General features: G+C 38.2%; 1 protein-coding gene across 18 annotated transcripts in view; it reads left to right on the plus strand.

The window, feature by feature from the left end:
* The window catches only part of NFASC (neurofascin), a 257,064-nt gene that overhangs the window by 150,868 nt on the left and 86,861 nt on the right, over positions 1–19,335 (plus strand). For 14 of the 18 annotated variants that reach the window (XM_048496445.1, XM_048496444.1, XM_048496456.1 and 11 more), the window contains 5 exons: positions 2,344–2,394; positions 12,208–12,319; positions 12,784–12,968; positions 15,363–15,494; positions 18,116–18,259. In XM_048496445.1, the coding sequence (XP_048352402.1) occupies positions 2,344–2,394; positions 12,208–12,319; positions 12,784–12,968; positions 15,363–15,494; positions 18,116–18,259 (624 nt within the window). The remainder of the gene's footprint in view (positions 1–2,343; positions 2,395–12,207; positions 12,320–12,783; positions 12,969–15,362; positions 15,495–18,115; positions 18,260–19,335) is intronic. The other 4 variants (XM_048496450.1, XM_048496459.1, XM_048496452.1 and 1 more) reach the window with 1 other exon arrangement.

Genomic DNA, 19,335 nt, shown 5'->3' on the forward strand with positions numbered 1-19,335 from the left:
AAACTTGGCTCTTTTCTACTAGTAGGATCTGGGTGTCATTTTGGGTATCAGGGAAAACTTTACTGAGGATTTCAACTGACTGGGAATGCCTGAGGGATTTACTTGAGTTCTCAGCAAAACCCTTGGCCATGTGTTTATCAACTATGCTTTACTGATGGCACCACAGGCAAGTTTATTTGTTCCAGGTATGTCAGTTGTCATAGAAGAATGTTGAAACTGAGCAACTGGAAGAATCTGAGCAGTAAAATGTTCGTGCAAATTTATAACCCTAGACGTGTATGCTATGGTTACTCTTACTCTTCACACTGCGGCATGACCTTCAGGTTAGTGATGGCCTTTTGAAAGGCTCATCAAAACTGCTGTGTGTCATACTCCAGTTACCTGTACTTGCTGTCAAGTATTCTCTTGGACATCTTTGTTTTATAATAGTGTGCAAATTCATTCTCTGGAGGCCCTTGGTGTGAAAGGATGACTTCATCGATATTAAATAGATTTTTCATGTCTTTTGCATTCAAAAGAGATTAAATGTTCTGTGTATCTCAAAAGTTTGAACTACTTTTTTAAACAGAGTTCCTGACCTGTATTTTTCATTGCAGATTTGTCCGTCCCTTGCAAATTATTATTTTATTGTTTTGATCCACTATTCTTAGTGAAAAGAAAAGAAAAGCCATATTTTTGGCCCAGGATATAGTCTATACTGGGTCATACCATAATAATGTTGCTGAAGCTAAGCAGATCTGTGTCTGATCAGGGTGAACTGTAACCAGGCTATAGTATGATAAAGGGATTTCTAAATACAAAGTCTTCCAAATGTTTAATATACTGTATATTATACAGAGAATCACCTGTACTCTATGTTGTTCATACAATGACAGCGTATGACCATAGGCTCTGTAATGCAGCATTATTGAACCTTAGTAGTCTTTTATGAAATAACCATTGCAGTAATCATTACCATGAATATTTTTAGCAGACTGGAATAACCAATGAGTTCTCCAGACAATCCACTCATTTTGTATTCAACTAACTACGGTATGGAAGTATTCACTCTCGTCACTACTCACCATACATGTGGCATTTTAAAAACTTAAATAAATTAAGTTCCAAAGGCCAACCTTTTTGTGGCTTATTCTTCATTCTTGCTTTTGAATAATTGTACTTTATACTAGTGCACGGGTTAGAATATTATTGTGTAATTATTTTTCAACAGTTAATATTGGGAGTCCATATTTTCCCTTCCGTTCAAAACAAATTTCATCAACAGTTGCACTTAGCCAACTTTTTCATTCACCACCAGTTTTCTAATAAATTAGTATAGAATTCATACATTCTAGAAAATCTTCACATCTATCAGAATTCTATTTATACTTATTGATTCCACACTCTCTGAGAACTAAGGGACTGGAATCTGGAATGATTTGAGGGTATGAGCTGTTTTGTTGAATGCAAGTACCAACAGGAAGTATAGTGCTTGTTTTCTCATGATAATTTATTAACTATGAGCTTTCAACCAATACAGTAGCTATGTCACAAAGTTCCTGAAAGTGACATTTACACATTGGAGGAAGATTGAAAGATAGATGCAGATAGATACTAAACTATGGTGGATCAAAACCAACATTGAAATAATGTCTGTTACTGGCCTATGGTCCAAACCATGAGATATTTGATCTGTTCTCCCCACCCCCACCCCATTCTTAATGTGTAGTAGAAATAGAAGTTAATTTGAAAGTTAATAGAATGTAGGCATCTCTCTTTGCAAATACCAGCTTTTTGAGTGAACCACAAGCAACTCTAATAATGTTTATACTATTAATGTTCATCCCAACACGTTTCTGTGCCAAAGCTGTCACTTGACTAAACCTGTACTTAGGGCGAATTAGGAGAGTTATGATGTTTCTGTCACCTGCTTTAGAAAGTCTGATGACAAAGTAATTGTTCTTCTAGACTAGAGAACCAGAATGGTGCATTGGATCATACATAATTGCTGAGAATTTTCTAGTATTTGAAAGTCCAATTGAACCATTCAATGCATTTGAAAATGTCAGATGCTAATTTAATTTTAAAAGAAATCACATTTTTCATTTTGCAAGAATAAGTAGTTTCTGCCTTTTAGTTGCTGTTTCCTGCTGCTGTTTTATTGTTTCCAAATTGTGGTGAAGTTTTTTGGAATGATCTTTGTATTACGTTGCCTTTAGCTTTGATTTCATTTTATTAAAATTTTCTGTTGTGTGCGTTTGTATTTCCTTTTGTGCCCTCTCCTCCATTATGGAGTTTTTGTTGTCTTTACTTAGTGCATGCTTTGTTGCCTTCGGTACGCTCATGTACTTTTGTTTATTACAGAGCATCCCCATAATGAAACGTCCTTTCGAAATCACACTGACATGTACAGTGGTGAGTCAACACTGACTTCTGGAGAACTTCATGTTTTAACCCCTCTGCTTCTAACCTGACTTACTATTGTGTTAACATCACTTGTGGGTCAGTCAGTGAAACTGGCAAGGCAATTTTGAATGGCCCATTGAAACTATACATCTGGATCTTGATAATTCAGACCTGACCAAATACATTTTCATAGTCTTCAGAACATGCATTGTCTTTTTAAAATGCCGACGCGAATGGAATCTTTGAATTAATGTTTTTAAAACAGTTCATAGTTGTGAATTTTCACTTCATTCATTGAAGTTTTAAATAATTTTTATTTCTGTGTGTGTATATGTGTTTGTATGTGTGTGTAAAAGAAAAAGACTCAGTCCATCCAGCATGACACGGTAGCCAGATGTTTAGCATCATGTTAACCTGAAGCTCATGTTTGCATGGCATGCAATCTAAATAACACTCATCTGCAGCAACCAATTTCTCCCAGACAGTTTCATCAAATCTTCACTGGCAATAAGATCCCCTAATATAGAGATAAATATTATGTACATTTTACCTGTTAAAAGGAATTATAATGATGGAATACTGGCATATGAAAAGAAAAAAATGCCTGATTTTTCTTCTTTGGTTGATGATATACTTTGCAGTGCTGTTTCATGTCTGATACATGCTTCAAAAGATTCTCCATTCTTTCCTTTCTATCTTACTCCCTCTAGAGAGTATAACAGTTGAGGGAAGCCTACGTTAAAAATTTTGCTTCAGATATACAATCACTTCTGTCCCCTGGGGCACAATCATTCTTTTGCAGTGGGTTGAAAGTGATGTGCAAACGGTGTGATAATGTAAACAATTGCAGAAAGGAGGATTTACTTCAGGGAAAAATGGATTGAGGGAGAGTTTTCAGAAAAAGAAAGCAAATAGCTTTTTAAAAAGCTTGGATGGGGGATATAAGTCCAAAGGCTCCTGCTGATTTCTCTAACACAAATTTAGTACAGTGCTCTTAATAAAGGATGCATTCAATCAGTTTGTTGCACAACACACCCACATTTATTTCCCACTTATGTATGGTCCACATGGCTCGTCTGAAATTTGTGCTTCTATTGCACAGATTTCTGTTTGTCCAGATGGCATAATATTTTGTACAGGGAGGGTAGGGAAAGAGATCCTTTTTTGACATTGTTTGTTCATGACTGCATACAAACATGATTTTCCTCATTGCTGCAGCATTTTGTTAAAACTAATGGTAACTGGAAGTTGATCTGGACTCATCTTGCTACCTTTGTAAAAGGCACACTCTATACTTCCAACACAAGTGTAACTGCCAAAATAACATACCTCATTTAAACTCCTCCAGATATACTTGAGGTAAGCTCCTGATCAGATCACTTCAATGCTGCATAGCAAAGCTCATTTCAAGAATACCACCAGGCTGTTAAATGAAATTTGTAATAATAAGACAATGAGAGGTCATTGCTGAAGATAAGCAGGTACGTAATTGATTAAGATTCTATGCAACAAGATTGGACAATATTGTTGACCTTTAGTTAAGATTTTTTTCTTTTGTTGTTCAGAAGTTTGTACCTATTCTATGTAATGTATTATTCTATTTTAAATTGCAAAAATAAAACATTTTTTTAAAAAAGAATACCACCAGGCTGAGCAAATTTGTACTTGCTCCCTGTAACGAATGGCCCCTTTTTCACAGTCTGGAAACAAAATCATCTTGTTTATCAGAGAAGAGGTTGTTTTCTCTGGAGTCATGATTATTCAGTTCATAAAACTGAACAATTTGTGTAAGGCACAGAATTGCTTACCATTCCTCCCTTCTTTGTGTCTGCACAGTCAGTTGCATCCTTTAAATGACTGACACTTTATAGCTTTCATTGCTTTTTTATTGGGGGGGGGGGGGTGCCTGCACAGTCAGAGGCATTTACTCAAGAAATGATTGCAAAAACCAATTACAAGATTAGCTTGGTTCATGGGCAGACACTGATAATGCAAACAAGTAAAGTGCGAGTTTGGTTCTTTGAACTATACCCAGCAAACCAGATCAAAAACCTGTAGAGATTTTTATTTTTTATTGAACAAGAAATAGTTCTCCTCGTTGTGCAAGACTAAGATTAAGAAAAACTAGTATGTAGAAATTAATGCCACATTTACGCTAAAAATAAGTACTAAAATTATCAAAATTCCTAATATTGTTTAATCATATTAGAGTGATATTTTAAAAAGCACCAGGTTTAGGTTTTTGTCTCACTGCTTTTAGGAATAATTCAAAAGCCCAAGTCACATGCCCAGAAATTTAACCTAATCTTCTTATGAGACTTCTATCCAGAGAAATCTGATTTGAATAACACAGTATGGCATATTAATAGAAAAATATCATACTTATCTGTTTCTAAAGCTGTTCTGTCATTATCGTGATTAGTATCTAGTTAAGAAATTGGTCAGTAAACTAAATATGACATAATCAACACAAATGCAAATGAGCCAATCAGCAAGTTCATATGATTTATGTCTGATACAGCAAGATAAGAAGGCCTGTAGCAACTCTTAACCTGTATTAAAAAGCAGTTAGTAGCCAATTTCACACGATGAGGTTCCCATGACTTCAAAGTGCATTGGTCAGGGAGTTTTTGTTTTGGTCCATATTTGTCATTATTACCTACCGCCCTGTTTTCAGTGGGCCAGGCATTACCTCTCAGTTGGCTTTTTGCTTGCATCCGGAGGGGGGGAATGTTTCGCAGGTTCTCTGTTGCGCATGTGTGCTTTAATATTTAATATAATCTTTAATTTTTATATTTAATCTTATTAATAGATCTATATATCAATCTATCGATAGATTGATAGATCAATAGATCAACATTTTAAAAGGTAAGACTGCCCCATGAAAAGTCTTGAATATGGCATCTGTACATTTTGCCCGAACACTGATTGACTTTTATGTTGGGAAGTGAAGAGGGAGTAATTGTGGCGTGCAAATTGTAAAAGGACAGCATGAACTGCCATTTACTAAACTCCCCAGGTTCACAAACATCTGCCTCCCAATGTGCTGTAAACCCAACTGTCAAGATCAATGGGCTTTTCCCAGTGTGGTATGGAATCACTGATTGTTTGTATGTAAAACTATGAGGCTGGAGACATCCCAGTTTGTTGATCAAATGCAGGGGCAAATCGGGTGTTTGGACTGACTGACTAGTCTTATTATTTTTTACTTTTTTAGTGTTAGTATTGATCTATCAATATGGTTGTTTAATTTAAAAAAAATCTAACTATCTAAAGTCATATAGGAGCGAAGAGGTCATGGACAATAGAAATGATACAGCAGGACAAGAAGTGGGAAGTACTTGGTGATAGGAAGGTGGAGGGAAGCATGCAAAGCAGCGCAAGGGAGGGGTAAGACTAGGTGGTCTGCTTATGGGCGGAGGAAAGAGGTCTGGGACAAAGCTGTGCCCACTGACAAATCTGTCCCGCTCTGGCAGTGAAGCAAAATTAAAACTGTGCCTACAAGTAGATTTGCTTGCTGCAAAGAGAGTGGAAAATGAAATTGGGGCTAGAAAAAATATGTCCATACAAGAAATCTTGCCATGACAGACATTTGCCTCCACCACACAGCAAATTCCTTGTGTGTAATTGGCCAGTCACAGTTTCTGTGACTGTTTCAAATAACCTATCAAAGATTAAGGTAACTTTAAGCAGACAGTTCACTGACAGTTGAAGAGTCCTAGAACTCTCAGTTCATGCAAAATTAGCAGGAAACAGTTGATGAAGTAATAGCTAATGCTACACAGTTTTGATTGAATGAATTAATTAATGTGATGTGGAGCATGATGGCTGCAGTAAGCACCACCACTAGATCTTTATAAGTTCACTGGAGCATATAAATAGGCCTTGGACTTCTGATGGTGTGGCATGAATGTACAGATATGTGTACATCAGTTCCATTCATATGTTCCAGTGACCATGAGCAGATCAGAAATAGGGCTATCTGCTGCACTTCTGTCTCTAGATATAAACAAAATCTGTTGCAGCATGTGAAGGGTAGCCAAATGGTTGCTCTTCTTGGAATTCCGTGTATTATGTAACTAGCTTACCTTAGCCTGGAAGAAGGGCTTAGTTGCAGCTAATTGCCTTGGCAGAACATATTGCTTTCTCCCTCAATCATGCTTCTCCCTCAAGCAGTATGGCTTCCTCAGTCATCTTCAGTATGGCTTCGCTGCAGAAAAAGCTGCCCACTACTTTCCAATACTTTTAAAATTCCATAGGCATCAGCCCATCTTTGCAGTTTCCGGGGCCACCCTACCCACTGTGAAAAGATTAGTGTTCAGTATTCTCTGAAGTGAAGGTCTGCATTTTCCTCCTCCTTGACATGTAAGATGGAAAGATGCCACTGAGAAGCACTAGGGAGACGTTCAAACATATTGTAATGTCATTTTCTCCAACTTCTTAAATGATAACCTAGTATTAATTTGAACTAAATTTTGTTCAGCTGAAATATAAAACATTGCTCTCATTAAGGTAGTTAACCAGTTCTCCTGCATTTATTTATTTACTTACTGCATTTCTACCCCACTTTTATCCCCAATGAGAACCCAAACTAGCTTACAACATTATCTTCTCCCCCATTTTATTGTCACAGCAACCCTGTCAAGTAGAATATGTGACTGGCCCAAAGTCTTCCAACCAGCTTCCATGGCTGAGTGGGGTCAGATTGGTGGTCAGGTTGTCTGCATATGGAATGGCTGAGTCATAGAAGGTGGGAGATTGCAGAGGTCTGGTATCTGAATAATAGAGCATCCGTTATGTATGGTAGAATTGATGGTTTTGAAGTCAGGAATTCTCTACTATCTTAGAAAATTCTCACAGATATAAATGTCACATCAAGCAATTACTTTTGCATGGTTAAGCTATCACGAGAGGAGATTAATGGACTTTGTAATGTTTTATTTACTTGTAAACAGGTTTGATTGAAATCAATGGGGCTTCTGGGTGTTTTTCTTTAATTTATTTTTTAACCTGGAAAGTGTCTGGAAAGTGTCTGGTTACCAGATGCAGCTTCAGAGGGGTGATTTAAATGGGAAAAACACCTCCTCTTCCAGCACCACTGATTCTCATAAAATGGCAATGCTATAAGGAACATTCCTTTAATTAGAATTAGCAGATGCCCTTGAGATGTTCAAGGAGGTGGCACATAAAATTAGATCATCTGGGAGTAGTGTTTGATTCAGAACATAGACTGTAAGGATGCATCTAGAGAAGAATTCTGTGCTTACGGGGAGTACTGTATGCTCGAATGTCTTGTTAAGGCAAGTCTGAACTAATGTTTCAAGCAATTTTTTTTAATCCAAATAGTTTAATTTTAAACACATTTCTGAAATGCCTAACGTATGTTATTGTGTACTGTTATCAAAAATGAATAGGAATAGTGTTTTTCTGATGTATCTTCCCTGATAGTCCAGAGTCCTGTTTCCAAAATCTGAGCTCCTTTAGTGGGAACTTTGCAGTGAATCCTGAAACCTCAGTGATGAATCAATCAACTATCCTTATGCTGGCCAGACCCTGATTCTTACTGATCAGTTAACAGCACGTAACTGTTGAATGATATAATTATGTTCATGAGAAACTTCCCATTGGGAAATAGGCAAAGGTTCTCTTCTTGAACATATGAGAATTTAAAGTTGCCTTACACTGACCTTTTTTTCCATTGGGCATAGTATTAATTGTTTTAGCTGGAGGTGTCAGGTATTGTATAAGAGACTGTCTGCTTGCACTCTATGAGGGACCTATGGCCCCTGTCTTAAATGTGTCTTTCATCTTCTACAGCTTAATGGCCAATCTGTTTATCTGTTTCAGATAATCAAGGCAAAAAGGGTGAATCTACATCTACCGTTGGAGTGTTAGATGTGCTGCTTTTAGTTCATCCAAACTCTGCATTGAAAGAGAATGTTCATTCTATGATTCTCTCAAGCTTAGGAAGGAAGGATATTCCAGATGGGAATAACATACCTCCAATATGCATGTAGCCTATGCTTCCTGTTGATTGCTGGAAGAAATCTTGCCATGTGGCCCTATCATTATTTATAGAACCTGATACTGAATAAGTCCAGAACAAGTTGGAAACCATACGCAAATGGGTGGCTATGGCAAGTCAGAAATTAGAAATGGGTCATGATGGAATATGAAGAGAGGGTGTGAATTCACATCATTTTTCTATGAAGCTCTGCTGACTTTCATAGGAACACAAGAATACCCTGCTGGATCAGACCAGTGGTTCATATAGTCCAGCATCCTGTCTCACACAGTGGCAAATCAGTTACTGTGGAGAGCCAACAGCAGGGCATAAAGGCCAAGCACTAGTAATTAGAGCTTTACTGCCTTGGAATTGGAGGAGGCCCTCTTTAGTCACCATGGCTAGTGGCCACTGATGGACCTGTCATGAATTAGTCTAATCCTCTTTTAGAGTCGTGTGTGCTTGTAACTCATCACTACATCCTCTGGCAGTGAATTTCGCATTTTAATCACTCATTGAGTAAAGAAGTATTTCCTGGAATCTGTTGATACCCTTCAAATGACATACAACTTCACACCAATGCAGCCTGTTATAAAAACAGTCTGGAACTGACAGGATGCACTAACAAAAAAGACTGCCAAGGGTAGAAGAAGCAATATGTTTTACATATGGTATCAAAGAGTACAGGACATGTCTAGATGTTGCCTTCTCTGGCAACTGTAGCATCTCTTCAAGCAATGAGGCAGGAAATGCCTCAAAGAGGAGGTATTGGTTGCCAGATGAATCTTCAGAGGGGTGATTTAAATGGGGAAAACACCCCCTCTTCCAGCATCACTGATCTGAACAAATTTGGATCATCCTCTAGTATCTCCTGCATAATGTGTCATTTGGCCCTAAAGGATGAGAATTCTTATTCCCAAACTATATGCTAATACGCATTAGTATTCTGCAAGAGATGTAGACGTGTTCTGAAAAATTAACCACCCGCCTTGCTCTCTGTTGGAATACGGAGGCAGCAGCAATTTTCTTTACAATTTATGGGGACTGTAGTCATTCTGAGACAGAGTGCACTTGGATTCTGTGGTGCAACCCCTAGCAGACACTTAGGCATCCCACATCATCACTACTGTTCAGAAACCATAACTTCAGTCCTCATTCCCTGCAGGTCAAAGAGGAAGGTGGATGGTAAAAAATTGTACAAGGTAAATCTATGTAGGAATATTAATCGAGATGTCCACCATTACAAGGAGCAAACCTGCCAATTGTTCTAGGAGCTGATTAAGAAAACAGATGTAACCTTTTTGAATGTAGAAGCTAGGTGCCTCAGGTATCAACATTTTGGATGACACAATTTTAAATTAAGGAAAAAGTTGTTCTGGAGCTGAGATTCCATTTTCTAGTATGATATAAATAGTGTTGGTTCACTATTCATTGCCCTTTTGGTATTCTCAGAATATTTTCTTCACAGAAGCATGCACGTCATTCCATATTTTATAGAACCATGATATTAGTAACATATAATCTCTTCCCATTATGCATTTGTAAATCCCATTAAGAGGATTTTTGCCAATTGCTCAATTCTGTACCTCTTGCATGGTTTGATGGATGAGTAGCTAACATCTGACTAAGCTGCATTATTCCAGTGTTACAGGCTTTGCTTCAGCAAGGGGAATAAAAAAATTGAGTACATACAATACATAAGAGATTGGTAGCAACACCGGCATTACACCAGCCATATATAATTTCTATTAGATTTTTATCCTGCCCTTTTACTAAGGATTAATGTAGGTGGTTCTGCCCATTTTATCCTCACAACTGCCCTGCAGGATAGGATAGACTGAGAGACGGTGACTGTTCCAAGTTCATTGGGTAAACTTCAAGGCAAAGTAAATATTAGAGTCCAGGCTTCCCTAGTCATGGTGTAGCATTCTACCCAGTGAACCATATTGACACCATGTATATGCATGCATACATTCCAGGACAAATGGGCATCCACTGGCCTCGAAAAAGCCAGAGGTGGGATTTGTTAGCACTCTAGTTGTCCATGGAACTAGTGTGCACTTTGCAGGATCAGCCCCCTGATAACTATTTATCCAGCTGTTGCTTGAAGACTACTTGAATAAAGTTCAGTGTGTGTTTGTGGAACGCTTTTCTTGTTATTACCAGATTTTCTCGTGATTAATGTGATGTCTATAGCCCTATCTGAACAATGGAAGTATCTGGAGCTAGGGGGTGATCCTGTTCCAAATGATGTCTTGGACAAGGAGCATCCTTGGTGCCCCCCTTTATTTATTCAACATTGGATGTAGCTTATTGCAGGCACACTCCAAGCCCAGCACCTCCAAGCCCAGCACCTCCAGATAGCTTGTTCCTGATCTCAGGCATGGAATAATGGGAAAGCCCTTGCATATGAAAGAGCTCGATGAGCGCACCAGGAGCCCTACAAGGTTCACACTTTTGTCTTGTTTTATGGGGAATTCTGCACTTGTTAATATATAGTGTATCTCCATTCAGAACAGTGAGATAGCATTGGTTTAGTGGAGGCCTTGGTACAGAATTTTGGTTTGCGTGTAGTGCGGTTGAAGGTACACTGGGGTCCTTTGGTGGATTGTTAAATCGAGTCCCGAGTATGTCCTCATTTTGGTTCATTGAACTTATTAAATTATTGTTATCTCTAGTACAAATTCCTTATTCTTTCTAGGTATCAAAATGGTTTTGTGTGTAAGTATGGTCAAGTCGCTTCCAATTCATGGCAACTCTATGAATCAATGTCCTCCAAAATGTCTTGTCTTGCAAACAGCAGACTATGGCTTCCTTTATAGAGTCAATATTTTACTATTGTGTTAATTCTGCCTGGAGTAAGAAGGTTTTAAATATGTTTGCACAAAGGAAAAAGTTAACAATTCTTCCCCTATCTGGCAACCATACCATTCCTTTTCCCACTTTATTTATTTATTTATTTTTGGAGCAGCAGTGGTATAGTGGTTAAGAAAAGGTGTACTCTAATCTGGAGGAACCGAGTTTGATTCCCCGCTCTCCTGGTTGAGTGTGGAGGCTTATCTGGGGAATTCAGATTAGCCTGTGCACACTCAACACATGCTAGCTGGGTGACCTTGGGCTAGTCACAGGTCTTCTGAGCTCTCTTAGCCCCACCTACCTCACAGGGTGTTTGTTGTGAGGGGAAAAGGGAAAGGAGTTTGTAAGCCCCTTTGAATCTCCTTACAGGAGAGAGAGGGGGGAAATAAATCCAACTATTATTATTGTTATTATTATTATAAAACAGTTATACACAGCAAACAAGATCAATATGCTGGATTTTGTATTACATCACACGCTGGATTTTGTATTACATTATTATTATTATTATTATTATTATTATTATTATTATTATTATTACAAAAGTATTGTGAAAAGTCAAAGGAGATTTTTTTAATGTCATTAGAATGTGTTCAAATTTTTATCTCCAACAAGTGTGCAAAAAGTGCACAGATTATAAAATTTAATCTGTTTTCACTGTGAATAAAGTGATCCACCTCAAGCATGTTTTTCTGTCATTCCATTCCATACCACTTCTGTCTCTCTTCATCTTTTCCAGTTCAAACCCTGCATCATTTAAGCATCTTCCCCAAACTTGTCAAATGATTTCTGTGTCAGGCCTTGAGAAGACACTCAGACTTGAAGTGTCTTGTGAACATGTTTGCATGTTTTTTTCCCTACTGTTGGTTGTTTCTCATTGTCTGAAGTTCTTCATTGCTGAAAGCCCTGCAGAGAAAGAAATTTACAAGTGTCTGTTTTTTTCCCTTATGTCCTGATTTCAGCTCGAGGTGTTACTGAAAGGCATCCCAGCTTTATGTATCCTACTGGGACCTCAAGCAGTCAGATGGTTCTGAGAGGGGAGGATCTCTTGCTGGAATGTATTGCGTCAGGAGTGTACGTACCACTTGGGGTCAAGTGTAGAGTGGGCTCATGTCATGTCAAGTACTTCAATGTTTCCTCCACCCGTTTCTATTTCATATATTTTTTTATTTTATTGCCGATTCTGTTAGTAATAAAATTAAAACTTATTAAGTATTCCTCCTGAGAGCAGTATTAGTGAATAAAACAGTATCTCCTTTGAGCACATGAAAAATATTACTCTGATGGGCCACTCAGCCACAAATTTATATAGAATACATCAGTGCCATTATTAACAAGTAATAACTACTGTGGTTATGAGAATGTTTCAGTAATAATAGAGGGATAGTAACATGTGCATTATAACCTATAGATCTTGAGTCATTCAGTGAGACTCCTGTTCTTATTAACAAGTCATCTCTTAGGGAACAGCTGCCTTTTCTTTGTGTTGCAAGAGTCTTTATCTGAAGTGCACAAATCCTGTTCTCTTCTTCCTGTAGCCCAACACCAGACATCATATGGCACAAGCGGGGAGGGGAGCTCCCAGTAGGTAGGATCAGTTATGAAAACTTCAGAAAAGCGCTTCGTATTGCTAACGTCTCTGAGGAAGATTCTGGTGAATATTTCTGCTTAGCATCCAACAAAGTGGGCAGTAGCCGCCACACAGTCTCGGTGAGAGTGAAGGGTATGTCCTATTTACTATAACATTCTTATTCTTTTGTCTGTTAGCCTATAATGAATTAATGTAATAATGAATTAATATAATGAATAAAGCACAAAATCCAGTGTTCCAGATGAAGAGAACCACCTTTTAGTAGCCAATCCTAGCAAGACCAACTTAAGCTCTGTGATGTGGCATGTAGTTTATATATTTTTGTTCCAATTTAAAACATAATTTTTTTAAAAAAAAATGGGGAGAGTATTCGTGTGCATGTAACAATCAGCCTGTTCTACTTCTACTGCAGGAATGGGAGAAGATGCCTGTTATATTGTGTTCACAGCATGTACAAGTAGTAACATAGATGCTTTTTGAGATTTTTCTGAGCCATGTCCCCTCCCTCTTGGTATATAGTAGATTTTAAGTTGTTTTCTTAAAATCTTTTATATATTTTTAATATTTATATTACTTAGTTGTTGTTTTTATTATTGTCACCCACCTTTGTCCTGAGATGCTGAGGAGAAATATTGGCATGTGAATATTTTAAATAAATGAATGAATAATATTTATTTTGTCATTAACATGACAAATCACATTCTTACATGGGTGTAAAAGAAGCTTTCTTCAGCTTTTATGAAGATAGTTATTGCTAAGTAGGTGAATTCTGTCTGAGTTTTATCTAGGAGAGATTCTGTCTGTCTCTTACACTTGGAGTGCAGTACCCATAACTGGCAATCATTATTCAGAACGTTCCTAACATTAACATTCATTTTGATCCTAAGCTATTGGATACTACTGTCCTTTTGGACCCAATTTATGGTGCTTCTCTTAATCTATGGTCGATTCCACACAGCATAATTATACTGGGTTACATTTGATATTTAACAATCTGGGTCTATTGTATCCTGGTTTCTCCCTTCACATGGGTGCCCATTTCTGTGAAGGAATTAAGTTAAGACTAGGAGGAGATCCTCCGATTACTTTTGCACGGACCTGGCTCTTCCCCCCACCCCAAAGGCAATGCTTCTGATTGGCATATGCACAGCAACTACAGGAAAACCAAGCACGGGGGACACACACCTTTTTTCTAGCTTTGGAAAGGAGTCGGTGCAGTGAGCAAGCACATTGTACTATACAGAGTAAAAACTTTTCCCCAATACTGGGCAGAGCACTATGTTCCATCCACATTTAAAGGTGTGCAAGAAACACAAGACACTCATCCCCCCCCCCCCGCTCCCCGATACAACCAATAATATTTGACTGGTCTTTGGGGCTGTCACAAGGTGAGAGCATCCTGCCAGGCAGGCACTTCCTCCCTCCCAGGACCCTGTTGGGAGCGTGAACCCGGAGCTGAGGAGCTGGGTTCTCCGGGCTGTGACTCGGCTAGCAAGCAGTGCTTGGCGAGAGCGAGCAGGAACTGAGCAAGCGCTTGTGCTTTCCCACATGGAATTGCTTGCCTGGCTCCTGGAAGATCTGTCAAAGGGCAGAAAACTTGCTTGGGGAACATTTTGGAAAGGGCAGGCTGCAACTCAGCAGAAATGAAACTGACATGATGTAAGGCGTGGAGATCAGGCAGCAAGGTAGGAAAAATAAATCAGTTTTGCTCCCATGGCATTTGCACAGAGTGAATTCAATGTGGGATTTTGGAAAAAGATCACAATTTTAGTGGTTTTTGGAAAACCCGGGATAAGGAAAATATTGCGGGACAAACCCGCTTTAGGATCAGGAACCAAGCAAACCTCTTGGTCAAACGGGGATATTTCCCTTGCTCAACCTGGGATACTCGGACCATATAATATCTTTAATATATCTATAGCATAATATCCTTGACATCCTAACCCCAACATACTCTAATGATCATTTGCTCTTATCTGAACCACCCAATTTATTAAGATCTCCTGTGGAGCACATACTCAAAATTCTATGCTTGTGGGAGACTAGCAGTACAGTGCAGTACAGTAAGTGTTCTTCTTAGAATCCCACAGAGGTCCAATCATTAAGGCTTACTCCAAGGAAAGTGTTGTAGGAAGGCACCGTGTGATCCTCCAGGCTGCTTGGGAAAATGTTTTGTTCAGTCACCACTGTTTGAAGGATACCAGCTCAGGCTGAATGTATGAGTGGGTTTTACTAACATGGGCTTATGTCTGCTTTTGTATATTCTTGTTCTTGTAGTTTTAGCTATGTTTACTATGTTCTTTGATTCTTTGATTATCTTCTTATATTGACTGCATTACATTTTTACAAAAAAGTTGTTAACCTTTGTTAATAAATAGATACAATCGGCAGACAAAGCTGTAGCAAACTTCTAGTCTTTCAATAAGTGGTGAGATGCTCACTAATTAGAATGGGATATGTTGTGAAAGGACAGAGAGCGGTCTCATTAGCTGTAATATCCCTTTGTCTATGTATCTTTCTTTTAAGCTGCTCCTTACTGGTTGGATGAACCAGAGAATCTTGTTTTGGCTCCTGGTGAGGGTGGGAGGCTGATTTGCCGAGCCAATGGTAATCCAAAGCCTTCAATCCAGTGGCTGGTGAACGGAGAACCAATAGAAAGTAAGCATTTCTATTATGAACCTACAATAATAGTTTATAACCCTTACAGTGTGTTTCTTGAATTCACAATTTTGAATAAGAATATGCAGGTATTTTCAGTGATGATGGTATTAGCAATGATCACAGGTTTGCATCAGCTATGATTAATTAAAAGGAACATGGAATTGGTCATGAACAAGGGGTGGGGGGCAATGAGAAAACACAGGGGGATAAGTGACTGAGAAATTTCCCGCTTAATATGCATACATCTTCACTATCAGGATAAGTTGTGCAGCCTTATCTTTCATCCCTTTCATTTCCTTCTTTTCCTCCAGCTTACATTCAACTGCCTTCTGGGGTGATGAATCTGCTCATTTCTCATCAGACTGTTTTGTGTTTTTTCTTCTTCTTAATTTACTAACTGGTTTTTTTTCATATCTGCAGTCCTTAGGATAGACAGATACTCCTATTTCTTCTAGGAGCAGCCTCATTTTGCACTCATCCATGAGGAAATGTTGTGTTAATTCCTGACACCAATAAGTAGTAAAAGGAGCCCCCTTGAGTGCTTTCAGATTTCTATTCTGTTGCAGCTTATTTTTCTTATCCCTTTTAAGATAATTTTTTGTATGCTAACTTGATGTCTCCATAATTATTTCCAAGTAGGCATGTGGATTAGTTTGTAACAATCGCTAGAATAGTTCCCATGTATTGTAGAATGTGTTATAGAATCAATCTGACTATTAGAATTTCAAATGTTGCTCGAGAAAATTTAATATTCTGTTGCATAGCCTACTGAGTAGCCTCCTTTATAAGACTTCTCTTAATTCCTTACTTCTTGTATTATTATCCCTTGCTGTGTCTTGTCTTCAGTATGGTAATTCGGAACTCTACAAAAGTCTTGTCTGGGATCATGAGTCCATACAATTTTTGTGAATATATAACGTTTGCAATAAAGCACAGAAATTGAGTGGTAGTGTTCGTCTGTTGAAGTGGACTTGATGACATGTACTACCAGCTCAATTCAAAATGTTGGTGTTGATCTTTAAAGACCTAAACAACAAAGTACCTGAAGGACTGCCTTCACTCATTTGTATACAAAGAAACACCTAGTCCTTTATGAAGCTTCCTGACCGCTGTCATCAACAAGGGGCCTGCTTTTGGTGCTGCTGCCTTCTGAGATTAGGTGGGTGGCAAACCAGGAGAAGGCGTTCTCAGTCGTGGCACCAAAACTCTGGAACATTTTAATGTTTTAAATTCTGTGTTCTGTATAAATTCCAGAGGAAAGCCTATTAGTCAACTAACATTAAAAAAATCCTATTGCAGGCAGAGGCCAAGTTATTTCATAGATTGAACAGTTCTGAATTGGGACTTAATAATGTGTTGGATCTTTCTTGATTTTTGTATTAATTTATTGGTTTATGACATATGGTGTTCTGTATGTAACTAACATAATAACTAGTAAGGGATTCCTTGTATTTGTGATGCTGTATGCTTATTTGAACTACTTGTAAAACATAAAATGAAAGGGTTCACTTACCTTTAAGAATCTTTAAGAACTTTACAGCAGTAAGCAATCCGCACTAATTTATAATGCTTTGGTGCATAGCTGGCAATTAAACAGGCTGGGCTACCAGGGTTGATTTTGCACATTAAAAATGCCCTGTTGTTGGCACGGGGAATCCCTGGTGCAATGGGGAGTTCCCCACAGCTCCTGGTGCTGCAGCGTGTCTGCCACACTGTTGCCCCGGCACATACTGTTCATTTTCCTACAAGTGCATGGAGTTCTATCATTTTTTGGAGGTGTGCCCAGGAGCTCTACCAGACAGATTGAATTTAATCAGTGCTTTTAATAGGACTATATTTCAATGTGTTTTTGCAGCATTGTGACTATGATACATAGTTATGTTTGAGCAGTATTGATCATTGCTTGTTCTTTCACTTTGTGCTTTAAAGAGTAAATTGCACTTTCTATGCCCTAGTGCTTCATTTCTAGCAGCCAGGAGTGCAGTGATTTTTCTTTTCTTTCATGCCTTGTACACTGTATTCTACTTGTGTGTGTTTTTTAGCTTTCTTAGTGACCATTATGAAGGCAGAAGGGAGGGATGTACACTTCGTAAAATAAATATCTGCTTGGGACATGAAATTAACCCGTAAGACTGTACTTCAGGAATCTGCACTGTCAAAAGTGAGATTCGGGGATTTCAGGGATTTCTCAGCAATGCCCCCTCCTGTCCATTACAAAATTCTCTCTCCTCAGAGGTGCAACAGGATGTGCACATTTTCCTTTTCTGAGAGGCCTTTGAATTTTAAATTTTATTGTAACTGAGTTGCTGAAGATTTTTAGGCTGCTCTGATGTTTATATCATGTTTTTATTTTTATGTTGTTTTTACACTGTTGTTTATTTTACTTTGTCTTATCCTGCTGCTTTCCATACATGTGCTTTTATATTTTAGCCAGTGTTGTTCATTGTGATTGCTCTTAGATATCTGCTGCTTTTCATGATGATTGTATGGATTAATTTATTACAGTTTTCATAGGGATTATATTTTAGCTCTTTCAATATGAGGTGCTGTAGTCATTCCTTATGAAATAGAAGTATAGGATAACATGTTTGCTAAATAAATTATTGTCTTTCTCAAAGGTTCTCTTCCTAATCCAAGCCGTGAAGTAAAGGGAGACACTGTTATGTTCCGGGATGCCCAGATTGGCAGCAGTGCTGTGTACCAATGCAATGCTTCTAATGAACATGGGTACCTGTTAGCCAATGCCTTTGTCAGTGTATTAGGTGAGCTTCTGATTGCTGCACATTATATACTGTATATATCTAGATTTCTTCACCATACTGTTTTAAGGAAGCATTTCTGATTATCCTTGCTTTGAAATGGTTATATATTCGTGATTTCCTTTCCCCTGGAAAAGTGACATCCTTGTTCACCCATTGATTAAATTCAGAAAAAATGGAGAGTATATGTAAGAGTTTGTTTTTATCCATATGTTTCTCCTCGGCAAAAGTAACATTTTGATTTGTGTCCCAAGAGGCAGAAAGACAATTCAAACATGCTTGTGTAGCACTGGGCCAAATTAGACTAGACAAAAAGGGAAGGGGAGGGAAATTATTTCTCTATTTTTACTGCTCTACTGTGCACATGGAGAAACAATAATGGAGAAATACTCCCCCCACCCACCCAGAAATGTTTAGGCTTGGAAATTGGTTGTAGAGGGAGCAGGGACTATTTGTCCTCCATAGTAGAATTCCAAGCTCAAATGGGCTCTCCTTTGTTTTTTAACAGACATTCTCCGCAGTTGCTGCGTGGCTGTTAAACAACAGAATTGGGTCTTGGGAACCAAGACCCAACTCTTTAAAAGAGAGCAAGTCTAGTTTGGACCCACACTCATTCTAAAAAATAAAAGATCAACAACTGCAGAACATTTAGCTTCCACATCAGAATTTCGTCTTTTATCATTCATAACAAAGTAATTCACCCTGTCCATGTTTTTTTTTTCTGAGGTGCTATGATTCCACAGAGGACTATATCTTGTGTACATGTTTCTTATAAACTTCTTAGCTGAAAGTATTGTATGATAATATGTAAGAATGCATTCATGCCCATTTGATTTGAAAATTAACCCAGTAATAATGAAACGGGATAAACTAAAGTTTCTTCTTCCTTAAATGTCTAACATCCTGCTGCTAATGTTGATTGGCAAGCACAGAAAGCACTTGTCTTCCTTGGATGGGATGAGTTTAGAAAGTAGTGAATGTCTCATCAGTAATAAAATGCAGTCTTGTAAAAGATAAAGGGGTGTTTGCTGTATGCATAATGAAAATACATGTTTCAGATTACAATGACAGGTAACCAA

The sequence above is a fragment of the Sphaerodactylus townsendi genome, linkage group LG05 (genome assembly GCF_021028975.2).
Source record: "Sphaerodactylus townsendi isolate TG3544 linkage group LG05, MPM_Stown_v2.3, whole genome shotgun sequence".
NCBI lineage: Eukaryota > Metazoa > Chordata > Lepidosauria > Squamata > Sphaerodactylidae > Sphaerodactylus > Sphaerodactylus townsendi.